Here is a 21,895-nt window from a genome sequence, read left to right as displayed (position 1 = left end):
TCGAAGCAGATAAACAGAGCTATCTGTCGGCCTCCTCGCTGAGGGCCCTGCCTCCCCAGTCCGTACTCCACTCCGCTGCCCGGATCATTTCCCTTCGCAAACGTTCCGACCCCGTTTCTCCACTCCTCGAGAAACTCCGGCCGTTGCCCGTCCACCTCTCCGTCAAACAGAAACTCCTCACCACTGGCTTCGAAGCAGTCCCTCGCCCGCTCCGACCTCGCCTGGCTACGTTCTTACTCCAACCCGGCCCGCGGACTTGGTTCCTCGTACGCCGACCTCCTCGCCGTACCTCGGTCTCATCTGTCTCACCGCCAACCTTCTCGCCCTCACCCGGCCTCTGGCCTGGAACGCCCTCCCTCCTCCTGTCAAATGATCGCTCTCCCCCCATTTCGAATCCCTATTTCAATCTCCTCCGAGAAGACGTCCCCGACTAAGCCCTCCTCTCTTCTGCTCCCACTCGCTTCGGTTTGCTCACTTCACTCATCCTCCTTGCCGGCCTCCCAGCACGTATGCATCTAGCTGTTATTCGTTTATTTCGATTAACGTCCCCTCTGGGCTGTGAGCTCGTCGAGGGCAGGGAACGTGTCCGTTCTTGTAGCGTACTCTCCCGAGCACAGAGCTCTGCACAGAGTAAGTGCTCCATAAATACGAATGAATGAATGAATTTCCAACTGTGCGTTCTTTCCCGGTGCTTAGAAGGGTGCTCTGCACCCAAGCCCTTAATAAATACTCCCCCTCCTCCTCCTCCTGATATAAAGGAGGAATGAAGGCAGGGGAACTGCTCGCACTTCGTGCCTTTTTTTTTTTAACCCGTACAGACCACCCGGCATTTTCTAGCCACCTCCGGAGGAGGAGGAGGACGCAACTGAGCTAAAAAACAAAAGGGGGAATTCTTTAGGGGACGCCTCCCCCTGCCCAGATCCCATCTCCCAATCTCAGGCCGGGGAGAACGGGTGCGTGGAAGGAACGAGACCCCTCGGACTGTCCTGCCGGTCCTCGGCCTGGCCCACGCAACGGCAACGGGGGACTGTGCCCGACCTGGTTGGCTTCTATCGGCACCTAGCACAGTGCTGAGAAAATGAACCACGCCTAGTTCACAAGGGCCGCGACGAAATACGAATGGCCCGGGGAACCTCGGGGCCCTCCCGAACGGGAAGAACCGGGGGGGGGGGGGGGGAGGGGCGGGGTGCAGTACCGCGTTACGGGATGGATTCGTGGAAAGCTCGCCCCCCGTGGGCTTCGGAATCGCAGCCATCACGGCGATGGTAAAAACCACGTGATCCGCCGAAGCGCCGTCCCCGCGGAGCTGGGCGGAAAGGCCGCCTCGCCGGTGGGTGGCCACGGCGCGTTCCGACCCAGCCGCGCCAGCTCCCCTGCTCCGTCCACGCCCCGGGGAGGGTCGAGGAGAGGTCCGCCTCCTCACGGCTGCGGCCCAGCCGCCGTCTCCACGAGCGGGAGACGGCCGCCGCCCTATCCGAAATGGACTCGGCGGAGGTCAGACCCGGCTTCACGGTGGCTGCGACCGACTCGCCACCGCCCGACCTGGCCCTTGCTGACCAGTCCCCGGAAGCTCGCCCGGTTTAATAACAACGTGGGCATCGGTCGGGCGCCGCGCGGCACCGTTCTAAGCGCAGGGGAGGATACCGGGGCGATCGGGTTGTCCCACGTGCGGCTCACGGGCTCCATCTCCGTTTTCCAGACGAGGTCACCGGGGCACCGAGAAGCGGAGCGACTCGCCCGAAGCCGCGGAGCCGGGATTCGAACCCACGTTCTCTGACTCCCCAGCCCGCGCTCACTCCACCGACCTCCGGCAGCGGCGGTCACCATCCCCACAGTGGCCGTCGCCCGCGTCCCGCGAGCCCCATGTGGAACAGGAACCGCCTCCCACCTGATGATCTTTTACCCGCCCCAGTGCTTACTTAGCGCGTAGAAACGAGCACCGTGGTGACGACGGCGGCGCCGATTCGCCGGCCCGCGGTGAGGGCTCTCATAAACACCGCCGGACGATCGACGGGCCGTCGGACCGCGGCAGCGGTCACCTCCGCGATGGCGTGGTTCTGGTTTTCCGTCGGCACTCTACGGGGATTATAAGGGAAGGGGCCCGGCAAAGGGGAGGAATCCGGGGAAGCGGTTGACCGTTCGGACCGCGGGCCCGTGGTCGGGCACGGACTGTCTCTACCCGCTGCCCGATCGTACCCTCCAAGCGCTCAGTACAGCGCCCCGCCCGTAGTAAGCGCTCGGTAAATACTACTGAATGAACGAATTGCTCGGAGGGACAACGTTCACTGGTTCAATCCAACAGGTCCCGGGGCCAAGAAGGAACCCCCTCCCCACCACCAGGAGCAGAGATTTCCGCTCCAGAGAGGGTCGAGGGTCCCCTTCCAAGGAAGAGGGGCAGAAGGGAAAGACGAGGATTAACCAACGGGCGGTGGGTGGCTAAAACGCGAAATCAGGAGGGACGCATCGCCCGGGACCCCGCTCCACCGGAGAGACCAACCCCGGTCCCTCCGTTCATCCGGACGTATTTACCGGGCGCTCGCCGCGTGCGGAGCACCGCGCTCCCCGCCTGGCATTCCGGGGCGTCTGCCCCCCGCCACGGAAGCCCGCTGCGGGCGGGGAACGGGGCTGGCGGAGCAGGCGCTCGGTAAATACGATCGATGGACCGATCGAGGCTGGGCGACTGGGCCGACCCCAACGGGAGGGGCGGAGAGGCGCCCCGGCTTCCCCAGCCGGCCCGGGGGGGGGGGGCCGGGTCGAGGACGTCGCCGAGGCGGCGGGGCGGGCGGGTTGGCCGGGTCGGCGGCGGGGGGTGGGAAAACTGGGAGGGGAGGGGAGAGATCCAGTTCGGAGCGGACTACGCGTCACCGAGGCGGAGAGGTCCCGAAGGCGGGAAATGATGGAATAGGGAGAAACAGCGTGAAAGAGCGGGCAGAGGAGCCGGGTTCCGATCCGAGCTCTGCCGCTCGGACCACCCGGGGCAAGTAACTCATTTGTATATGTTTTTATCACCCCATTTATTTGGCTAACAAGGCGTCCGTCCCCTTGATTCTAGTTATCGCGACCGTGTTGTCCCGTTTTCGTCCGTCCGTCCCCCCCCGGGCGGACTGCGAGCCCGTCGCCGGGCGGGGATGGTCTCTGTCTGTCGCCCAACTGTCCGTTGCAAGCGCTTAGTCCGGCGCCCCGCACACAGCAAGCGCTCGATAAATACTATCGGATGAATGAATGACCTCGCTTCTCTGGTGCCTCAGTTTCCTCACCTGTAAAATGGGGATTCACCAGCTGTTCCCCCTCCTCCTCGGACCGTAAGCACGACGTGGGATTATCTTGTGTCTATCCCAAGGCTCGGCACATGGAAAAATGCTCAAAAACCCCCAGAGTTATCATCAGAGGGAGAGGCTAGAGGCGTGGATTTTGGAGACGTCAGCAGAGCAACCGAAACCCCGCCAAGCCTACGAAGCTTCGCGTCAGAGTGAGTTTCAAGCAAGAAGAGCAGGGAACCACGAATGGCCGCTGACGGTAACGGGGACGGGAGACGGAGCGAGACCCGGGAAACGAAACCGAGAAGGCGCGGTCAGAGACGCAGGAGGAGACCCGGGAGAATCCGGGGTCAGCCGGCTCGAGATCCGAGAGATTTCCAAGGAGGAGGAAGCGGCCGGAGGCGGCGAAGGGGCCCGAGCGGCTCTAGACGGATTCCCACCCATCTCGCTTGGCTACGAGGGGGACTCGGCTGATTTCGGTCAAGGGAGGGCCAATCGGGACCAGAGGGCGGGTCAAAAAGATAGTCGGCGGAGGGGAACCGAAAGCGGCGGGCGTCAAAACCCTTCCCCGAGGGGGTCTGAGCCGAGGAAAACGGGCTGATAACCGGGCGTGGAGGTGGGACCGATCGGTGAACCGATGGGATTCGGCGAGCACCTGCTAGGCGCGGGGCACGGCAGCACGTGCTCGGGAGAGTACGGCGCGACAGAATGAGCTAGACCCATCCCCTGCACACGACGGGTTTACGGCCCGGAGTGGGAGGCGGACCTCGATATGAAAAGATCATCTAGAATACATTCATTCAGGGGGATTTGTCGAGCGCTTCCCGTGTGCGAAACGCGGCGATAAGCGATCAGCATCGAAAGGTACGTCGACGTGCGCGCCGCGGGGGCGGGGTGAATATCCAACGCCCGAAGGTCGCGGGACTCCCCGCCATCCCCGTCCTCCTCGGCCGCCCTCTCTCATCGATTCCTCCACTCGGGTTCTAAGTCCCGGCGTCCTCGCCCGGAGACTTCGCCGCCGTCATCGTAAGAGGGCGGTAGGCCTCGAGAAGCGACGGGAGATCCCTTCCGAGAGACCGGAGGAGCGGGGAGAGGGTGACGGAGGGACTTGGGTTGGTTCACGTTGGACGGTTGGACGGTTGGCAAGGTCCTCGGCGGTCGGGGAAGAAGGGGACACCGGAGACTGCGGGAGTTAGAGATCTGGAATGGTCAGCGGGGTAGTGAAAGAGGAAGGACTCAACGAGGGTGGGGGGACAGAAGGGCCGCCGTGCAGACGAGAGAGCCGAATCACGGTGGGCCGGGGTGAATTTTCTCCCCAACCGCGCTCAGCTGCGTGAGGGCGGGGGCGAAGGAGGCGGGCCGCGGGGCCGCCGGTGAACCGCGGGGATGCCCCGGGCCCGTGGCGCGTTAGAGGGTCCATCTCGGAGGGCGCGCGCGGTGTCCGGTCGAGGGTCCGGGCGTCGTTTTTTTGGAGACGGGGTCCCGGGGCGGACTGCCCGGCCCGGGGACGGCGCTCGCCGCGCGCGATCCGACGCGCTCCGGGGAAAACCCGCTACCAGATCCGCGGCCCCCGGGGACCACGTTACGCAACCACGTCGGCTCGCACCGTCGAAACGGACGCCGCGGCACCTCGACCTCCGCCGGCCTCCGCCCCGGCCCGGTCCCCCCAAGACCTCTCGGCCGCCGCGGCCCGCTCCCTGGCTTCGCCGTCCTCCCCGAGTTCTCCTCCCGTCTCTCCGACTGCTCCTTCGGGGTCTCCCTCACGGGCCCCCCCCCCCCCCCCGCCCCCGTTCGCCACCCCCTGACGGTGGGAGTCCCTCCAGGCTCGGTCTGGGGCCCCTCCCAATTCCCCATCGTCACCCGATCCCTCGGAGAGCTCACTGCCGTCTTCCCGTGGGCGATCCCCCCCCGATTTGCCTCTTGACCCCCCTCCAGCTCACAGTTCCTCCTGCCCCGGAGCCACCTCCACCCGGACGTCCCGTCCACGCCCCTCACACGGGGCCCGTCCGCAACACGGCCCCTCGTCCTTCCCCCCAAACCCTCCCCGTCCCCGCGGGCGCCGGCGCCGTCCCTCCGAGTCGCGCAGGCCCGCGACCCGGGTCCCCTCCTCCAACTCACCCCTCCCTTTCGACTCACGCAGTCACCGTCGACGGATTCCGTCGGCGCCCTCTCCTCTTCATCGCTCCGGGCGCCCCGCCTCTCCCGCCCCGACTGCCGGATCGGCCTCCTCGCTGGCCTCCCCCGTCCCGTCCGATTCACTCCAGTGCCCGGATCGTTTTCCTGAAAGAAGGATCCGGCCCGCGTCTCCCCTTCCCCGAGAATCCGCGGGGGTCGCCCGTTTACCTCCGCCTCGGACGGAGACGCCTCGCGCTGCGACGACTCTGAAGCGCTCGGCTCGTCCCTTCCTGTTTTACCTCCCCGCCCTCCCACGGCGGCCCAGCTTGGCTCACTTGGCCGGCTGTGCCTCGATCCCGTCCATCTCGCCGCCGACCTCTCTCCCGCGTCTCTTCCCTCTGGCCCGCAACTCCCTCCCCCTCCACGGAACGATAAAACTCGAGGGCTCGCTACACGCCAGGCACCACGTCGCGGGCCGGGGTAGATTGGACTGGACCCCGCGCCCGTCCCGTACGGGCCTGACGGTTTCGGCCCCCATTTCGCAGAGGAGGTAACCGAGGCCCAGGCAAGTGACTCGCTCCGGGCCGCACGGCAGAGCCGGGATTAGAACCCCGGTCCTTCTTCGGGGCCCGCGCTCGATCCCCTGGGGAAACTCCCCGCCCTGGAGGCCTTATTAAGATCACATCTCCTCCAGGAGGCCGTCCCTCTTTTCCCCGCCGCCTTCGCCCTTCCCGTTGACGACGCGCTTGGGTCCCCGGCCCCTCGGCGCCTACGTACGCGCCCGTACTTTTCCCTTCGCGTGACTCCACCTCCCCTTCTAGGTCTTAAGCTCCCCGCGAGCGGGGAGCGTGTCTACCGACCCCGCTCTGCGGTACGCGCTCTCCCAAGGGATCAGCACGGCGTTCTGCCCACGGAAAGCGCTCCATAAATACCACCGTTTATCTGACCGGTTCGCGACGGACCGTGGCCTCGGTCCCGACGCTGGGCTTAGCGCCGAAAGAGGACGGTCGGGGGACGCGGGAGGGGACCGTCCAGTTCGGCCTCCTCGCTCGGAAACCGGCCACCGAGGCGAGAGTCCCGGCGGATTTCAGGCCACCCGTGGGCCGGGTGACCGTGGCCGAGTCACTTGGCTTCTCTGCGCCGCGGTTCCCTCATCTGTAAAAATGGGGATCGAGACCGTGAGCCTCACGTGGGACAACCTGATGACCCTGTTCTGACTCCAGCGCTCAGAACGGTGCTCTGCACGTAGTAAGCGCTTAACCAATACCAACGTTATTACCATTACTGCAGACCCGGTCACCCTCTTCGGCACAGTCGTCGTTCGGCCTCCGGCGAATGAGATCGGGGGAGTCGTCGACGTTGTCCGGAAGCGTCTCTGCCCCCAACCCCCACCGGCGCTTCCGCGCCCGTTCCCTTCCCTAACCCCTCGTGACCCCGTCGGCTCCCGGGCCGATAAAATCGAAACCGTCGCACGTGAACTTCCCCGTATCCCCGCCGTCACCGCCCACAACGGACTGCGCGTACCGGCTCTTCTCTCTCCCGCTCCCCGACCGTCTCCCGAGAGCTCCCCGATCCGCCCCTCCACCCTTCAAGCCGCTCCATCCCACTCTCCCTCGGCTGCCGCCATCTTCGGCCTCCCAAGGCTCTCCCCGGCGCGCTTCGGTCTTCGCCTTTTAAGGGAGTGGCTCCGTCTCGCGCCCCCGGGAGCCGCCCCCCCCCGGGGTCCGCCATCTGAGCCCCGGGAGCGACGAGGCCCAAGAACCGGACGGAGAAACCGCATCGTCCCGCCGCGACGTTCTGAGGAGGACGCGGGTCGGGGAGGAGAGACTAAGTCGGGCTCGGACCGCGGTCCCGCCCACCGACGCGAGCGGAGGGAGAGGCCGCCGCCGGACCACCCGACGCCTGGACCGGTACGACGAGCCGCCGGCTCTTTGAGACTCCTCTGCCGGACGGACGCGGGGCGGCCGGCTGGGTAGGTGGCCCCTGTGCGCGTACGGAACAAAACCCGTCACCGAGCACCCGTCGTGAGGGGGAGACAGGTTCCCCGGCAGGAGGGCTCACGGATCGAACGCCCGACATTCCGAGGGGGGCAACCCCTGGGGACGGGCTCACGACGCGGACAGTCCCTCCGTCTCTCCCCGCTCCCGCCCGAACTCCCGGGAACGGGGGGCCCGGTCAACGCCACCGGCCTTCCCATTCCGGAGGCCCCGTCCCCGACTCCTCGCCGCCGTCCGGCCTCGCCCCCCGCGGGGCCCACGGTCTTAATGCCCGGTTTCCGGAGGCCCGGGGAAGTGAGGCGACTCGCCCGAGGTCACCCGGCGGACAGGCGGGGGAGCCGGGGTCGGGACCCGGCCCCGCGTTCCTCCCCCTACGCCACGCCGCCTCCCCGTCTACCGGGGGGTGCTGGGGGGGGGCGGGCGCGCCCGGACACGCGGGGCGGCTGCGGGAGCGGAATCCGACTCCGAGATGGGTCCACGCTGGGTGCGCGAGCCCGGGAGGAAGGCGGCCGGGTGGGAAACGCGCAGTCCACACCCCTCCGGCGTGCCCCTTCCGAGATCCTCTCCGCCCACCCTAACGGCCGCCGGCTGGGCTCTTCCCCGGAGCCCCCCTGTGGCCGCCGGCCCGCCCCCTCCCGCGGCACCCTCCTGGCCCGGCCGGAGCCCGGACCCAGCTCGCCGCTCCGAGGCCGGGCTCCGGAGGAGAGAGGGGGGGAGGGCGGGGCCTTCCCCGACCCCCGTCTCTCCGTCAATCATCCCGCCACGTTCCGGCTCCCGGCCGGGTGGTTAAGGAAGGCGGCGGGGGCCCGGGGCGGACCGCGGGCGCCGGGCCCGGCTGCCTCCCCGGCCCGGGAGCGTGACGGGCCGCCCTCGCGCCGGCGACCCCCCGGCAACAGCCCCACCCGGGGGGCGGGGGCGCATCGAGCGCTCGGCGGGTCACGGCGCGGAGCCAACGCGGCTCCTCCTATCACCCCGGTGCGGTGGGGGACCTTATCGATCACGGAGAGAACCGATTTTCAGCAGTCTTTTAATAGATACGATCGTCGTCGTCACTAGAGGTCTCTCCCGGACCAGCCCGTACCCCCGGGGTCTACGGTCCGAGGGCCCGGGGCATCCAGGGAGGAACGAATCCCGCTGGTTCTGAACTCGCCCGAAGGAACCGGATCCCGCTGGTCCCCGAGCGGGGAAAACTGAACCCAGCCGGCGGGCCGGCCCGCAGTGGGTACTCGCTGTTCGGGGGGGCGGGAGGGGACTGGTGGGAGATGGATGATAAAATAAAAGTCGATTTCTGAATTCGGTCGCCCGGAGCGAGTCCGAATGACGGAGATCCTGAGTCGCCCGCCGAGCTTTAGGCCTGCAGGTTCTGACAAACGCGGTTCTTCGGAATTGGACGTTCACCGCTTTGTTAGAAAGATCCCGACGTTTCACACGAGACCCCCATCCCCCACGGCCTCCGAGAACGCGGACATCCCTGAGCGTTGTAAGGGTGGCTTTGAGGATCTCTTTGCAGCGAGAATCTTATCTCTTGGCCATTCCCCGTCCTAAATATTTTCATAATCGGTCGATTCCAACTAAACATCCAACAGTGGCCACACGGGAGCCTCGTAGCTAGGGGAACGGTGCGTTTTCTCCACGATATCTCAGTCCGACCCGACTGACCCGCACCCGCGACCGCGCTCAGAACGGCGGTTGGCTCACGGTGAGCGCTTAACCAATACCGTGATGACGGTAATAATTACTGACAGTAGAACCGAATCTCATTTATTCATTGACCACAGGGCTGCCCAGAGTCTTCCTCTTCTCCTCCGGATTCTTCTCCTTCCGCAGGTTTCCGAGCACGATGCCCACGAAGAGCAGGAGTCCGACCGTGCGGTTGGAAGAGAACTTATTCCAACAGTCTTCGGGCTTGTCTACGTCCAAAGTGTAAATCTGCAAGGGCGCAAAACAGAGCGAGGATCAGCGTTCGCGAGCGGGGCCGCGGGACCCCGCGAAAGAGACCCGCACCCGGGACTGTCCGGAGGCGAGGGGGCGGGGAACCTCAGGGGCCCAAGTGACGGACAGGGACCACCTGGGGCGAGACCCGGGACGGACGGGGACGCGGGCCCAAGAGGGAGCGCCGTCCCGGAATCGGGCGGGTCTGAGAAGCACGTCCGACGGCCCGGGGCGCGGGCAAAAACCGGGGCAGGCGATGGACGTTCGGGAATCGGCGCAAGAGGAGGGCTCAGGAGAGAACTCCGATCACCTGGCCGCCGGGGCAAGGACGGAGAGCCGTGCCTACGGCTCTCCCGTCCGATTCAATCGCATTTACTGAGCGGTTACCGCGTGCAGAGCACTTGGAAAGTACAATCCGGCCAGAGAGAGGGACCATCCCTGCCCACGACAGACATCAACGGAAGTGAACAGGCATTGAAATAAACCAACAGAATAATAGATACGCACGGAAGCGCCGTGGGGCGGGGGCAAGAGCAAAGGGAGCAGGTCGACGCCGCGCGGCTGAGACCGACGGGATCCGGTGACAGATCGGACGCGTGGGTCGCACGAGAGAGCGGAGTCGAGGACGCCGCCGAGGTCGCGGGCCCGTGAGCCGGGAAGGACGGCCGCGCCGTCTACAGTGACGGGAGAGCTCGGGAGAGGTCGGGGGCAGGGAGGGAAGCTGAGGAGCCCGGTCCCGGACACGTGGAGTTCGAGGCGGCGGCATCCGAGTAGAGGCGCGAGCGCGGACAGAGGGAGGGAGAACGGGGGAGGGGACGTAGATTCGGGTGTCATCGGCGCAGAGACGGCAGTCGAAGCCACGGGCGAGAGCGAGGTGGCCCCGGTAACCCTCCCCGGGGATACTAAGTCCCAGTTCCAGCCGGACGTCTCCGGCCTCTAACTCCCCGGGCCTCGGTCTCCTCATCCGTACCGCCGCGACGTGTCGCCACCGGCTCGTCCCTCCCCGCCACGGAATCACCGGGACGCAGCGCGATCGCTAACGGACCGACGGCCGTCCCGAACGACCGCGACTCTGGATCTGGACGGTCTGCTTTTTTTTTTTTTTTTTTTTTTTAACCCCGCCACGGAAACCGGCGACGAACCGGCCCGAAGAGGCAGGGGCAAGAATAAATATCGCAGGGGTCACCGGAGGGAACGGCTCCAGGAGTAGTCTCGATCTCCTCGCGGCTCGGGAAGAGCCGTCCGGCGTCCAATAACCCTGACGGCCGGAGCCACGGCGCACCCGCCCCGATGTCCTAAGCTGGAAGCGATCTCGTGAGACTCTTCCGAACTTTAAGCGCCGAGAGTCCCGACGTAATCTAGGGGAGGGAACCGGGCGAGTAAATTCATTCCCCCGCACGGGGTTCTCTTTTGAGCAACCGATCCACGTAGCACGGCCCGGAAGTCGGCCCGGCGCGTCCGGAAGCCTGACGAGCCGATCCCGATCGCCCTCGATTCTCCCGTTCCATCTGATCCGATTTTATTTCTCTTTTCCGTGAGCTGTCAGCGCGACGGGCTCGGCTCCGGGGTCCTCAAGAAGGAGGACCTGCGGCCCGCGTCGGAATTCGAGAAAGGGTCCGAATGAGGGGCGGGGAGGTCGGCGGTCGTCCCCGCAAGCGGGCTGGGGGGGGTGGGGGGGTGGGCGACAACTCGCTGAGGACGGTTTCCAACCTAGAGGCAGGGAAATGGAAGGAGAGCAGGTGTGAGGGAGGAGGGAAGTGACGGAGCGGAGCGGGGGTTTACGGAGGCCCTCGAAACCCGGGGCGAGGACGGCGAATCCGACGCACGGGGAGCCGTGTGGCCTAGCGCAGAGCGCACGGGCCTGGGGGTGGGGGGTGGGGGGGGGGGGTGGGGGTCGGTCACGAGAGCCGGGTTCTAATCCCAGCTCCCGCACCTGCCTCCGTGCCTCAGTTCCCTCGGCTGCAAAATGGGGATTCCCACCCCCGCTCGCCTCCCTACTCATTCTGCGAACCCCACGCGGGACCCGATCGCCTCGGATCTGCGCCGGCGCTCAGGGCGGTCCTCGACATACACCGCGAGCGCGGAACGATGACGACAGTTACGTTCGCAGGGGCCTCTGATGAACGATTAACGGAGAGAGAAAGAACGGAGGCCGACCGGAGCGGTTCACGTACGCGAGGAGCGCGGGCCCGAGAGTCGGACGGACCCGGGTCCTAATCCCGACTCCGTCCCTTTCGCTCCATCGTCTTTTTACTGAAGCACGGTTCGGACGAGCCCCTCGTCTCCCGGGTGACCTCGGGCGAGTCCCCGAACCCGCCTGTGCCTCGGTCGCCTCGCCCGTACAACTGGGATCGAGGTCGCGAGCCCCACGTGGGACACGGGCGCGTCCAACCTGATTAACCCGCGTCCACCCTAACAGCGCGACGGCCGGCAGGTAGTAGGTGCTTCCCCGACAGCGCGGAAAGCGAAACAGACCTAAGTTCAGGAACGGCCGTGCCACGGCGTTGACGGTAAAAGTCGGGATCTGGAGCGGAACTCGGGTGCCCTCGGGTCTGCGCCTGGGGCTGCGTTAGCTAGCCGCAGACGCGGAATTCCAGACCCACGCCACGACCGGAGGCAGACGTGGACCCGGCAATCCCACTGAACGGACACGTACCGGGCACCGGAGACCACATCTGTACCCACCCACGGAGGAGACGAATAAGACTGAACTCGGAACGTAACCGGGGAGAGCCAACACGGGATACCGAGGGAGGGGTTCACTGGGTGACAATCCCCCGGGCCGGAACCATTTCGGGGCCGATCAGCAGAGCCTCCCCACAGAGAGCCACCCGGACCAGCCGGCCGACGCGGCGGCGGGCGCTCGAGACCCCTGGAGAGATGCAATATCCATCAGCGGCATCTATAAATTAGGTGACTGCGCTAATCCTCCTCCCCCGCCGCCCCCCAGTACGTTCCCTGGAGAGAAATGACTTGCCACGGCTCTCCCGGTTTCATTTCCCAGCTCCCTGTGCCGCATCACGCTAATAATCGACGACGACCGTCCCGGCCCTCGCCTAGAGCCTACCGCGCGCCGGAGGCCAGTCTGCGTGCGGCGGTTAAATCAGGTTGGACTCGGTCCCCGTCCCGCACGGGGCTCACCCTCTCAGCCCCCCTTGAAGGGATGAGGTAACGGAGGCGCAGAGAGGCGGGGTGACTCGTCCGAGGTCGCACGGCAGACGAGGGGCCTCCCGAATCCCAGGCCCGAGCTCCGGCCACCGAGCCACGCCGCCAGGTCTTTCAAACCCCTTCGCGCCCTCCTCCGCCCGGCCGCTGAACGTCAGGCGGGACTCCCGGACTTTACGCGGAATGGTCATTCGGAAGCAAGAGTCCGCCTACGCCGGGTACATTTTACGGCAATCCGCGCCCGTGAAACTACGTTTCGATCTCGCCCGCAGAGCTGTGCGTAGAGCAAGCGCCCGCTCGGTCCCGCCGGGGGCTTCCAAAACGGTAGCCGGGACAACAAGACGAAGGCGAGGTCATACCTGGTGAGCCAGGTGAGCTCCTACGGCGGCCACGGCGGCGTAAAAGGGGACGGTCTGGTCGCAGTTGACTCCCACCGCACTCAGCCCGCACAGCATCGCCACGGTAAAGCAACCGAGCCAGCGCTTCGTGTCTCCGTCGAACCGAAGAGCGGTCGATTTGACTCCGACGCGGACGTCGTCGCTTTTATCCTGGAGGCCGCGAACAGTGGAAAACGAGTTCAGCCGACGGGACCCCGGGTTCCTCGCGGGCGCCTTCTCCCAGGGGCTCTGCGTCTGGTAAGGACGCGACCAACGCCACCGACCGGAAGGCGGACTGGGGGTTCGGAGGCCGGGAGGGATAAGGGGCACCGACGTGCCCGACGCGGTCTAGGTCAGGCCGGAGGGAGACGGCACTCGAGGCAGGGGCTGAACGGGCCTCGGCGCCGCGCGTCGACGCGGGGCGAGTACCGCTTTTCCGGCCAGCTGCGTGCAATTCCCGGGCCTAGCTTCCGCCTCCTTTTCCAGCTCGGCTCGAGGCTCGCCCTCTCCGTGGCCTTCTTCCCAACTGAGGAGAGTGAAGCTCCAGGCTTATCTGAGCTCCGATCTGAACGGCCGGGCCTCCCCCGGCAATCCCCGAGGGCCACGCTTAAACCCCGCTGGAGCTGTCGGGGGCCGCATCAGGATTCTTTGCGTGGAAAACGCCTGCTGAGCCAAAAACGGAGCACGAAGCAGCAGGACTGCGGGGCCGGGGCTGAGCTGAACCGACCGGGCCTGACGACGACGGCCCCGGGAGTGGGACGGGCGGCTTTTAGGATCCCGGGAAAGGTGCGGGTCGCGTGGACCGCGGACGGCCCGGTCCCGCGCAGCGAGGAGCCCGGGGACAATTTCCACCCGGGGGCGAATCCTACGCGTCCGCTACGCGCCCGGGTCCGAGACCGTCCCCGGCCCCCCTCCCGCCTCACGGCCCCGCTCTCCTCCGACGACCCGGCCTGCACGCTTCGTTCCCCTAATGCCGACCTTCTCCCCGTACCTCCATCCCGAAACGACCGCCACGACCACGAGGATATCCGTTAAGCGCCTACTGTGTGCCGAGCACGGTTCTAGGCGCTGGGGTGGATCCGGGGTCATCGGGTCGCCCCCCCCCCCCCCACCCGGGGGGGCTCACAGTCTTCACCGACCCTCCCCCCCCCCCCCCTTTCCGGATGAGGTGACTGAGGCCCAGGCAGGCGGAGCCGCTCGCCCGGGGTCGCCCGGCAGACGGGCGGCGGAGCCGGGATTCGAACCCAGGCCCGGACCCCTTCCCCCGAGCCAGGCCGCTCCTCATCCACCTCGCCACCGGTCCCTCGGCCGTACCCCGCCTCTGGCCCGGGACGTCCTCCCTCCTCACGCCCGACCGTCACCCTCCCCCGCTTCGAAACCCCGCCGTTCCGACCGCGGGCCCGTCACCGGGCGGGGATCGTCTCTCTCCGGGGCCGGACCGTACGCCCCGCGGGCTCGGTGCGGCGCTCTGCGCAGAGCAGGCGCTCAATAAACGCTACCCAACGGAGCCACATCTCCTCCGAGGGGCCTTCCCCGACTAAGCCCTCCTTTGCTCTTCTCCCACTCCCTTCTCCGTCGCCCCGCCTCGCTCCCTTTATCCGTCCCCCCCCGCACGCAGATCCGTAATATACTTTCCTCTTCACGGCTGTCTCCCCCTCTAGACCGTGAGCGCGTCGCGGGCAGGGAACGCGTCTATTGGTCGCTTTATCGTACGGCGCGCTCAGTAAACACCGCTGGCCGCTTACAGCGTATCGAGCCCAGCCCTCAGTACAGAGCTTCGCCCGCGGCTTCAGAGATACCGGAGTTATCGTCGGGAGCCGCCGCTTTTCTCGTCGCCGGCCGCTTCCGCCCGAATCTGCCCTCCTCTCCCGTCTCCTCACCTGGGAATCCCTAAGGGGAAGGGACCGCGTCCTCCCGGCGCTCGGGACGGCGCTCGGCTTGTCCCAAGTCCTTCGCCGACATCAGGGACGAGGGAGTGAAGGAACGCGGGGGGCGGGGGGGGGGGGGGGGCCTCTCTGAGACCGCCGCCATCCCTCACCTAGAGGGGATCGGGAACCTCCCGGCAACGCCAGCCTTGACCGAGACGGGCCCCAACGCTAGAGGATCACAGGATGAGATCTCACCTAGAGACCACCCGGTAAGGTGCCCCGCGCGCCGTCAGCGCTCGGCAAATACCTCCGATGACCGGACGGAGCCGTTCCGCTTCGGGCCTCGGCCCTTTCCGGTGGGGCGGCTGTCCCGTTTTAAGGCCCGAAACCTGGGGGGGGGGGGGGGGGGGGGGGGGGGGCCCCCCGCCCCGCGAAACGAACCCGTCTCCTCGACTCCAAGAGGCGGCAGGTTCAGGTAGGTGCTGCCACGTTGGAGAGAGGATGGGAACGTGCGGGCCAGGCGACGGAAGACCCGGGCTCGACGCTCTCCTCTCTCGACCGCCCGCATTCGGTCTACCGCCAGGTCCTTCGCGTTCTCCTTCCGCAGCGCTGCCGGGCTTCGCCGACTCCTCTCCGCCCGGGCTCCCGTCTCCCAGTCCTCGCCTCGCCTGGATCGAGCCCCCCGCCCCCCCAGACGCCTCCCGTCACCGCCCGGCCCTAACGCGGCCCCACCCCAATCAACGGCGAACCTCCCCGGGGCCGTTCCGACCCCTCCGCGCTGACGACCCGCCCCGTGCCCTGCTAACCGCCGCCGGAGAGTACGCCGGTGGGAATCACACGCGGGTCCGCACTTCCCCCTACGGGTGACTCATCCGAAGCCTCTGTCGACTCCGGTGGTCCCGCGTACTTCCTCGAGGACTCGGTACGGTGTTCCGCGCGCGGCAGACCCTCAAATCTCACCGATCGATAGTGCGGCGGGCCTCCCCCACCCAAGGGAAGAACCCGACTATCTAGGCTTTGGGCCTGGCAGTGACCCAGAGGACGCCTTTCGGGCCGTCGCTCGTCGCGCCGCTCTTCCGAGCACCGGCACCACGGAATCGATTCCTTCAGGCCGCTCCCTGGGTCACCCCTATTTTAACATCTGTAATCCACTCTGTCCCTGCCCACGTGCTCTGCAAACAGCAAGCGCCCACTAAATTCCATCAACCGATGGCTTAACCGCATCTGCTCATTCTAGGAGCGGAGCTGCCCACGTTACGACACCCCCCCCCCCCCCCGCCCCTTCGGTAATCGATATAACGGCACCAAACGTCTTTTGGCACCAGCAAGGAAACCCTCAACGGGGTCTGCCCTCCCAACGTCCCGGGTGAGGTCATTCGGGAAAAAAAATCCACAGGTTTCCAGCGTTCACTGCCTCAAAAGATCTCCATCGCCGCTCCTTGGATAAGTAGGGACGGCACTGATTTGGGGCCGACAGATTATCCCTTCGGGGGGACTGGGCAGAGGGGTGAGGTGAAGCCCAATCCGTCAAGGTTATTTGAAGAGTGCTTACTATGTACCGAGAGCTCAATCCCTGCCTTCCGAGAGCAGGGAGGCGGAGGAGTTCAGAGTTTCTGTCGGGTCCGAAGCCTCCCGAAACCCCCACCTCCTCCAAAGACGCTTGCCCCAATTTACATCCTAAATCGCAGCTCCCCGACAGCCGGGTCGAGCGGCCGCATCTTCACTTATACCCTAATTTGGCAGCCCTTGCGTTCGTCTTCGCGACTAACGGTGCGGCTCGCTGCTTACAATCTGCAAATCCCTCTAGGTCTGCTTCGCCCCCCCGTAGAGCGGAAGCTCCCTTGCGGGCAGAAGGCGTGCATCGTCCACTCGGCCGAGTGTCCCGACCGGGGCCATTTCGGCCATCCCGGGTCAAGAGGCCGGCCCGTCTTTTGGGTCAGAAGTCGCGGCGGCCCTGAACTTAACGGACGTTCGCGCCTTAAGGGAGGGCAGCGTCCAGCGGGATGACAAGTCGGGAAGCAGTGGAGCTCCGTGGAAAGAGCGGGGACCCGGGTTTTCATCCCAGCCCCCCGCGCGCTGCCTCGGGCGGGTCACTCAGCGTCTCGTTTTTTTCATCCGGGAAACGGGCATTCGAATCCTACTCCCTCCGCTGTGGAACGGGGACCGGGACCGGCCTGCTCATCTTCCGCCTATCCCAGTGCTTCGAACCTAGGGCTCAGAGCTGGGAGTCGGAAGGCCGTGGGTCCTGATCCCCGCCCGATGCCTCAGTTACCCGTCAAGTGGGGAGTCTAAGACTGCGGGAAAGGGACCGCGTCCGCTCGGATCCACCCCAGCGCTCGGCAGAGTGCCTCGCACACGGTAAGCGCTTAAGAGAATCACTGCTGTCAAGCGCGTCGGCGTTACGAGGATGACCTTTCTCACTACTCTCCCGCCTCTGGCCCGGAGCGCCGTCCCTCTTCACCATGTGACGGTCGCTCTCCCCACCTCCCAAACCTTACTGAAGGCACACCTCCCCCAAAGGCCTTCCCCAACTGGGCCCCCCCCCCCCCCCCCCCCGTCCCCTCTTCTCCCACGCCCTTCTGCGGCGCTTCCGCGCGGGCTTTCCACCCTTTCCCCGCCCCTTCCTTACGTACATATCCACAGCTGATCTACGTTAACGCCCATCTTCCCCTCTAGACCGCGATCTGGGCCGGGGCCCGGGTCCACCAACTCCGATATACTGCACTCTCCCAAAAGCGCTCGATAAATAAACCGACTGGCTATTCGCCCGGACGGGCCCGCGGGGCCGCCTCGGGTTTGGAAACCCCGCCGAGTTGGTTCCGCCGTTAAAGAACGCCCAGTACAGTGGAAGGGAGGGAAACTCCCGGACGCGCCCCAGGCCAAGCCCCCCGCCCCGCCCAGGCCTCGGGTCTATCGCGACGGTACCTGATGGGCGTAGATGGTGTCGTAGATTAACGTCCACATAACGCCGGAGAAATAGAGGGGCAGGCAAACGGACGGATCGCAGGAACCCTTGACGGCAGACCAGCCGAGCAAGGCCCCCCAGTTAAAGGCCAGTCCTACAATTGAGACAGAAGAAAACCGGCATCAGGGCTTCTGGGAATCCACGGGACGCTCCGTGTACGGGCGCAAACCCGTCGAGAGAATGCGGCACAGACTCAGAACGGTCACCGGCATACCGAGAGGAACTACCACCGCGCCAAGAGGCACGGGGAATCCGGAATTCTACCCGTTCCTTTCTCGGGATGAAGAGGGAGAAAGAGAGATCCGAGGGTCGCCCGGGCCCTAGGACCACGGAAAAACGAATCGCTTCTCCCGTCTTTCTCCCCCGGGATCCGCAGCCTCCTCCTGCCCTTCCCAGAAGAGGAGCGAGAGGGAAACGGGACGACTGGGGAAGAGGCAGAACAGCACGGGAAAGGGGGAAGGGCGGGAGGAGCGAGCCGCAAGGGGAGGCTTTCCCTACCCGGACTCTCCGAGTGGTCGGACCGCGTCCCGACACCAGACGAAACGAGCTGCGATTGAAGCCGAAGCCGGGGACCAGAGACGGGGAAAGCCTTTCTGGTTTTAAAAGATCGGAACCCACTCCGACACCCCGACCGGCCGGTCGCGTCGCCTACGACGCACGGGTCTCCTTCTCGACGAGCCCCGCGCCGCCGCCATCGGAATACGCGACCCTCGGCCGGCGCGCCGGGGACGGCCGTCGGCCGTTCCGGCTTCCCCGGCAGCGGGCGCGCGATCACCGTCCGGCTCGTTCGGATTCCGCCGCCCCGATTTCCAGGGGGGAAGACCGCTCCGGGCCAACGAATACTCAGGGTCTCCGGAGATCACGGCGGCCACGGGAACGGTACGGCTCGGGAAGGACCCGCGACCGAATGCTGGCGAGACCGCGCCGCGTTCCGGTTCCCGAGACGCTTGACCGAGCAGACGGGAACCTAGCCAGGTCGAGGTGCGGGGAAAGCACGGGTCGCCTGAAAGCACCGACCTTCTTGGAGGAGGTGGGCCTCGCGCCGCGAGGCTCAGCGGAAAGAGCCCGGGGCTTGGGAGTCGCAAGTCACGGGCTCGGATCCCGACCCCGCCGCTCGGCCGCCGCGTGACCGGGGGCGAGTCACCTCACTTCTCTGGGCCTCGCTCCCCCCGTCGGTAGAACGGGGATGAGGACCGTGAGCCTCACGGGGGGACGGCCCGACGACCCCGTATCTACCCCGGCGCTCAGAAAAGTGCTCGGCGCGTAGTGAGCGCTTAACGAGCTCCAGCATCGTTATTGCCATCACGGAGCCGAGACCCGAAAGGGGGAAATTCGGCGGTTCCCCGCCCCGGCTCATCGCCGGGCACGACCTCCCGCCCCGGCCAGCCCTACGCCCTCCCCCCCCTCCCCAATCTACCTCTTACCGTTAACGGGAACCCTACGAGGGTGGGGAACGCGTCACTTCCGTGTCTGATCTCTCCCGGAAGCTCGGTCTAACGCGGCGGGCCCCCGCGGGCGCTCGGCGGCCGCTACTACTCCCGGTCAAGGATGAGCGAGGGCCCGGGGCGGGACCGAGGCCGACGCAGGGCGTTGGCGGAAGAGGCGACCTCGTCCCCCGCCTCCGCCGGCTCCGCGGTCCTCCCCCGGTTCTCCTCTCCTCTCTCTGGCCGTCCGGGCTCGGTCTCCTTGGCGGGCTCCTCCTCCCCTTCCCGTAACTGTAGGGATCCGGTTCCCGGTCCCCTCCGTTCGCCGTCGATACTCGCTCCCTCGGTGAACTCATTCTCTCCCGCGGCTTCGACTATCACCCCCACGCAGATGACACCCAGATCTACACCCCCGGCCCCGTTCTCTCCGCCCCCCCCCCCCCCCCCCGGGCTCGCCTCTCCTCCCGCCTCCGGGACGTCTCCACTTGGATGTCCGCCCGCCACCTACAGCTCCACCTGTCCCGGACGGAGCTCCTCATCTTCCCCATCCTCTCCCCGACTCTTCCCCGTCACGACCGTCCTTCCCGGCTCACGGGCCCGCGACCTGGGGGTCGTCCTCGACTCCGCTCTCTCGTTCGCCCCGCGCATCCGACCCGGCGCCAAGGTCGCCGGTCTCACCCTCGCCACGGCGCCGAGATCCGCCCTTTCCTCTCCCTCCGAACCGCTGGCACGGCAGTACGAGGTTACTAGCACAACCGTACGGGGATCAAGCCCGTGAGCCCCACGTGGCGCAATCTGCTTACCTCGGCGGTGCCCGGCACACAGCGGGGGCTTAAACAGATGCCATCATTAATATTATGCCGGTCAATCATCCCATCCCTGCCGGGATTACCGCCTCGGCCTCCTCTGCGACCTCCCGCCTCTCCCCGCTTCGCTCCCCACTTGACTCTGCCGCCCGGATCATCTCCGGCGGTCGCCCCTCAACCTCCGCGTCACCATCGCCTTCAGAGCTGTCCGTCCCCTCGCCCCCTCCTACCTCACCTCCCTTCTCTCCTTCTCCCGCCCAGCCCGCACGCTCCGCTCCCGTGCCCCTCACCTCCTCACGGTCCCCCGGTCCCGCCCGTCCCGCCGTCGACCCCCGGCCCACGTCCTCCCGCGGTCCCGGAACGCCCTCCCTCCTCACCTCCGCCAGACCGACTCTCTTCCCCCCCTTCCAGAGCCCTTCTGAAGGGTCGCCTCCGCCGAGAGGCCTTCCCAGGCTGAGCCCCCCCTTTTCCTCAGCTCCCCGTCGCCCCGCCTCGCTCCCTTTGCTCTACCCGCCTTCTCCTCACCCCGCAGCGCTTGCGCATATATGGGCGTATCCGTAAGTCGAATTATTTCTATCGACGCGGGCTTGCTTGCTTTGATGTGCATATATCTATAATTCGATCCGTTTATATCGACGCCCGCTCACTTGTTCCGACGTCCGTCTCCCCCGGCTCTAGACCGCGAGCCCCGTTTGGGCAGGGACCCGTCCCTACGCCCGAACTGTACTTTCCGAGCGCTCAGTGCAGCGCTCCGCACGCAGTGAGCGCTCAACAAATACGCCTGAGCGAACCAACGATCACGATGAAGCCCCCGGCACTTAGAACGGTGCCTGGCACGTAGGAAGCGCTTAACGGACACCGTGATCGTTGTTATTACCGCAAAGTGAAGCCGAACTTACGGGAAGCTCCGCCTCAGCCCCCGGCTCCTCTCTCAGATCCCTGACCTCTAAGGGAGGGCATCTGGAGGAGAGAGCAGTGTGGCCCCGGTGATTCTACTTATCGCGATCACGTCGTCCCGTCTCTGTCCGTCCGTCTCCCCCGATCAGACTGCGAGCCCGTCACTGGGCGGGGATCGTCTCTATCTGTTGCCGAACCGTCCGCACTTAGTCCAGTGCTCCGCACATAGTTAGCGCTCAGTAAATACCGCTGAATGAACGGATAGAGCACGGGCCTAGGGGTCGGCAGGGCTTGGGTTCCAATCCCCGCTCCGCCGCCCGTCTCAGGCAAGTCACTTGGCTTCCCCGGGCGCCGGCTGCCCCGTCCGGGAAACGGGGGGGGGGGGGGGATCGCGACTGGGAGCCCCGGGTGGGACGCGGACTCCGCCCGACCCAATCCGCTCCTGTCGGCCCCAACGCTTGGTACAGAGTGGCACAGAGTGAGCGCTTAACAAATGCCATGGAGAGGAAAGAAAGGCGGAGGGTACGGGGGACGCGAACAGAGTGTCTGGGGAGGAGGGCGGGGGCGGTTTCCTCCGAGCTGCAGGAGAGGGGGCAGACGTCGTCCCCTAGGACTCTCGCTAACGGGACTTACTGGCCGGCGAGAGGCCGCCCGGCCCGTCGGCACTGGGTCGCCGCCACCAGGCTGGGAGAGGAGGAGTGGGGAGAAGGCGGGAGGAGAAGAAAAGAGACGGCGGGGGGGGGGGGACGACGACCGAAGCGGTAGAAGACGACCATCGGGAGACTCGACGTCCGGTCCCAGCTCGGCCGCCGGCCCGCAGGCGGCCCCTCGGTGAAACGCGGGCGAGAGATCGCTCTGGGCCCGGCTGCCCCAGAGACCGGCGCGGAGGTAACGCTCGACGCCACGGTCCGCCTGCTCTGGCCCGGCTCGGCTCCAACAGAAATAAGGCCCCAGAGCCCGGCCCGTGCCACCGAGGGAGAGGACGCGTGGCTCGCGGGTAAGCGCGCCGAGGCCCGGCCGCGTCATTTCCAAGCCGGCACCCGGGCGAGGACGTCGCACGCTGCTCTCGGGTCACACGGGGCCGTACTATTT

At 66.3% G+C, this 21,895-nt stretch overlaps 1 protein-coding gene across 1 annotated transcript in view; it reads right to left on the bottom strand.

Moving 5' to 3' along the window:
• Positions 1–9,104: 9,104 nt before the first annotated feature.
• The window catches only part of COQ2 (coenzyme Q2, polyprenyltransferase), a 29,823-nt gene continuing 17,032 nt past the window's right edge, over positions 9,105–21,895 (bottom strand). Inside the window, exons 5-7 of the mRNA XM_029073211.2 lie at positions 17,637–17,770; positions 12,826–13,014; positions 9,105–9,298 (exon numbers count right to left, since the gene is read on the bottom strand). Of these exons, the coding sequence (XP_028929044.1) occupies positions 9,131–9,298; positions 12,826–13,014; positions 17,637–17,770 (491 nt within the window). The 3' untranslated portion in view covers positions 9,105–9,130. The remainder of the gene's footprint in view (positions 9,299–12,825; positions 13,015–17,636; positions 17,771–21,895) is intronic.

This window comes from Ornithorhynchus anatinus, chromosome 10 (assembly GCF_004115215.2).
Source record: "Ornithorhynchus anatinus isolate Pmale09 chromosome 10, mOrnAna1.pri.v4, whole genome shotgun sequence".
Classification (NCBI taxonomy): Eukaryota; Metazoa; Chordata; class Mammalia; order Monotremata; family Ornithorhynchidae; genus Ornithorhynchus; species Ornithorhynchus anatinus.
Note: the sequence above shows the minus strand (reverse complement) of the source record. Positions and strands in the feature narration are given on the sequence as shown.